Source organism: Monodelphis domestica, chromosome 4 (assembly GCF_027887165.1).
Source record: "Monodelphis domestica isolate mMonDom1 chromosome 4, mMonDom1.pri, whole genome shotgun sequence".
Lineage (NCBI taxonomy): Eukaryota > Metazoa > Chordata > Mammalia > Didelphimorphia > Didelphidae > Monodelphis > Monodelphis domestica.
In genome coordinates, this window is record NC_077230.1 from 439,944,466 (window position 1) to 439,948,446 (window position 3,981).

General features: G+C 39.2%; 1 protein-coding gene across 1 annotated transcript; it reads right to left on the bottom strand.

The window, feature by feature from the left end:
* Window positions 1-291: 291 nt before the first annotated feature.
* On the bottom strand, window positions 292-1,255 carry LOC100027508 (olfactory receptor 14C36-like). The gene has a single exon (XM_001377744.3). The coding sequence runs from the start codon at window positions 1,231-1,233 to the stop codon at window positions 292-294; it is 942 nt and encodes a 313-aa protein (XP_001377781.3). The 5' UTR covers window positions 1,234-1,255.
* Window positions 1,256-3,981: the final 2,726 nt, after the last annotated feature.

The window sequence follows — 3,981 nt, forward strand, 5'->3', positions numbered from 1 at the left end:
GAAGAAGTTTAAGTTTTCTTAATTATCATTAACATTTTCATATGAACATCATATTAATTTAATTCCTCTCCAGGATTTTCTCCACTGTGGAGGAAAAACCAATAGAAAATGAAGGCTTCCTCAGATCCCTAATATATTTGTGATTTCTTTTCAGTACAAATTCAGTTGTAACCATAAACACACAAATACCAAACCACAAAATGACAAAAAACACCCCAAAATACATCTTCTTGTGCATTTTTCGCCATAATGTATCAATTTGGTTGAAAAACAATGAGAAGGAACTACCATTTATGCTTTATTTCTCAATGAAAGGGTTCTTGTCATTAATATTCTCATAGCCTCTTTTATCTGCTTATTCCTTAGACTATATATAATGGGGTTCAGAAACGGTGGTATAACAGTATAAAATAAACAAAGAATAATATCCTTAAGAGATCCAGAGTCTGAAGGTGGTTGGAAATATACATAAGAGCCTGAAATAATGAATAAAGAAACCACACTAATATGGGGGATGCAGGTCGAGAAGGCTTTTTTCTGGTCTTCTTTCACTGGAAACTTGAGCACGGTGGAAAATATACGGACATAAGAGGCAGTGATGAAGGCATAACAGCCAGCACCAAGCACCAGCTCAGAAACAATTAAGAATAACTTATTGCTAAAAGTGTCTGAGCAAGAGATCCTTAGCAGAGAGGGGATGTCACAGAAGAACTGATGGACCACATTCGATTGGCAGAACGACAAGCGAAACGTGTAACCAGTGTGGAAAGCTGTGTACATGAAGCCAGTGATCAAGCAGCTTAAGGTCATCTGCATGCAGACTCGGGGACTCATGATCACTGGGTAGTGGAGAGGGTGGCAGATGGCCACATAACGGTCACGAGCCATGACAGTGAGCAAAGTAAACTCTACATATGCCATGAAAACCACTAGGAATACCTGAGCTGCACAGCCTGTAACTGAAATAATCCTGTTGTTCACCAGGGAGTTAACAGATGCTTGTGGAACAGTTATTGAGAGGTAGCAGGCATCCACCATGGCCAGATTCCTCAGGAAAAAGTACATGGGAGTGTGGAGTTTCCTGTCAAAGGTGGTGATGATGACAATGAGGAGATTCCCCATCAGGCCTGCACAGTAGATGAGAAACAAAAGGAAAGAATAGAAGATCTGGAGCTCTCGGAGGTCAGAAAAACCCATGAGCAGAAACTCAGTCGCACTGGTGAAATTGGACATTTTCAGACTTGTTCATTGAGGGAGTCACCTAGATAGGACAAGGAGAAATCAATCAGTCCATCATTCAGCCAGTCCTGAGGACTTCTAGCAAAGGATAGAAGGCATTACTCCATTTTTATTCTTGAGATGTCAACAGACAGCATGACCTGTGCTGTGTATTTTCACTCTATGCCCTTGAACAAGTTAAATGACTTCTCAAGGAAACTCCCTAATCATTAAATAGGTGATGCAGACCTGTGTTGTTAGATAAAATTTCTATCCCTGAGAATTCATTCATTCATTCATTCATTCATAATTAATTCATCTACTAAACAAAGTAATCATACCAAGCACCTTATATTGGCTTTCTTTTTTCTATAATGTATTCATTACCTGTGAGTGAATACATCAGTGCAGATAAACTGATATGTCTCTAACAATGATTGTATTTAATTTTTAAAAAAAAATCTTCCCGATTACTCTTTTCCTATACTTTTATTCCTTTCATGACCATCTCATCATGACAAACCTCAGTAAGACAAATATTCTTACTGAGGAGATTAAAGTCTTCTGACAGGGGGCAGCTGGGTGGCTCAGTGAATTGAGAGCCAGGCCTAGAGATGGGAAGTTCTAGGTTCAAATCTGACCTCAGACACTTCCCAGCTGTGTGACCCTGGGCAAGTCACTTGACCCCCATTGCCTAACACTTACCACTCTTCTGCCTTGGAGCCAATACACAGTATTGACTCCAAGACAGAAGGTAAGGGTTAAAAACAAAACAACAACAAAAAAGTCTTCTGACAAGTCTCTTGATCTCCCATGATGCTAAGGAACTTGCCACTCCCTGCTTTGCACATCTCCATTTGTCTATTTTCATCCATTTTAGACTCCCACATGTCACACAAAATATTTTTTGTTCACTCCTTTTCACCTCATTCAAACAATGATGTGTGCACCAAAACGTGTAATTCTAGGTGTTCATGCACATACATGTTATATATATATACATATATATAACATACATTGTGCACCTATGCCTGGGTACACAGATGACAGAATTTTTCATATCAATCTCAGTTGTTTTTCATTCAGGTAACTATCTCATCCTTTCAACAAATCCCAACATGATCTCAAATTTGAAATCGTCATCAATATGATGGAGCTCTTCAATCATCTTCCTTCTTATCACTGAATCCCAACATTGCTGAGACTAACGTTACACACCTACATGTGGGGCCACTGTATTACCTATTTCAACTTAGAGAATTGGTTTAGTAAAAGAACTCTTGAGGAGAGAGTTGGCTAGGTGGCCAGACTGATAAAGAGATGGACCAGATGTGGGATTTTCTTGCCTTAAGGAACTCCAGGTAAGAAAACAACACCTAAACTTGTAGAACGGGTCCTCTTCTGTCATCTGGTGCCCGGTGTGTGTCTGAGCCCACTTCTGAATTCTGAGACCGAAGCTCCATTCATTACACAATACTGTTATACAATGTAGATTAAAATTAATATCCAATAACTCCAAATATCATATTTTATAAGATTTATTAGCAATCACTTGAAGTAGAGGAAATAGAAAGAACAAATATAAAGTAAAATAAAAACTGAGTGAAGAGAAGTTTTCCCAACTGCGTTAGTGGGAGAAGAGCATGAGAGGACCTGGTTACAGAAACTTTATTTCCCAAACCTAAGGATATAGCGTGAGGATGAAAGTGAGATTCTAGGAAACAGAGTCCTGGGGAAAAAATTCTAATTATACAATATGAATCTGTGCCACCTACTGATCCATTATACACCTGTACTGACTCTACCCACATATCTATATTTTATATGCAGATGTGTATACAAATGCATGTTAGTATGTAATGACATAGTAGATAGAGGGAGGAAGAGCTAGGTTGCCTGTGACACATTTCAGTTGGGTCTTAATTATCCTAGGCAAGGATCTCAAATTGTCTGTCCCAGGAAACTGTCTAAGCAGATACATTTGCAGAGTAAGTGCTGATCTGAGTTGCCAGAGGCAGCCATTCATCACAAGATCTTCATTATTCTCAGGTCATAGGTCCACCCCCTCCCCCTCAAAAAAGTCCATTATGTGTTTTAAAAAAATGGAAGAAATAAAAATAGGAGGAAATCACTGCATACATACATACATACATATATATATACTTACTTCTTATTCCACATAAATGAACAGAGATTCATGTCGCTAACTCCTCTGATGATCTGGGGAGCTGCAGATTGGTCGATATCACCTTCTCATTGGAGACACAAAGACTCAGGACTTCTCAGAAGAGGCAACACATACTAAGAGCTCCTTTCCTGTCTTAGCACAATCATGATATTCTAATGAGGCTGGAAGCCACTTCTTGGAACGCTGCCTATTATAGTCCCAGCACTGCCTTCGGGGGCAGTATCCCTGATGTCCAAGTAGATTTGGAAAACCCCAAAATAGCTTCCCTGAGGTGATCGTCTCTGAATAGAAATATGGAAATCCAAGTCACATCATGAGCCTTGACTTTAGAGTTCCAGAATTATAATTGCATGCTATTGTTGAGTCATTTCAGTCATATCTCTTCATTACCTCGTTTGAGGTTTTTGTGCCAAAGATACTGGCATGGTTTATTATTTTCTTCTCCAGCTCGTTTTACAGATAAGAAAACTTAAACAAACAGGTTTAAGTGCAGAGCCAAAGAGCTAAGAGGTAAATCTGGGACCACAATTGAACTCAGGAAGGTGTTTCCCTGACTTAAGATGTGGCCCCATCCA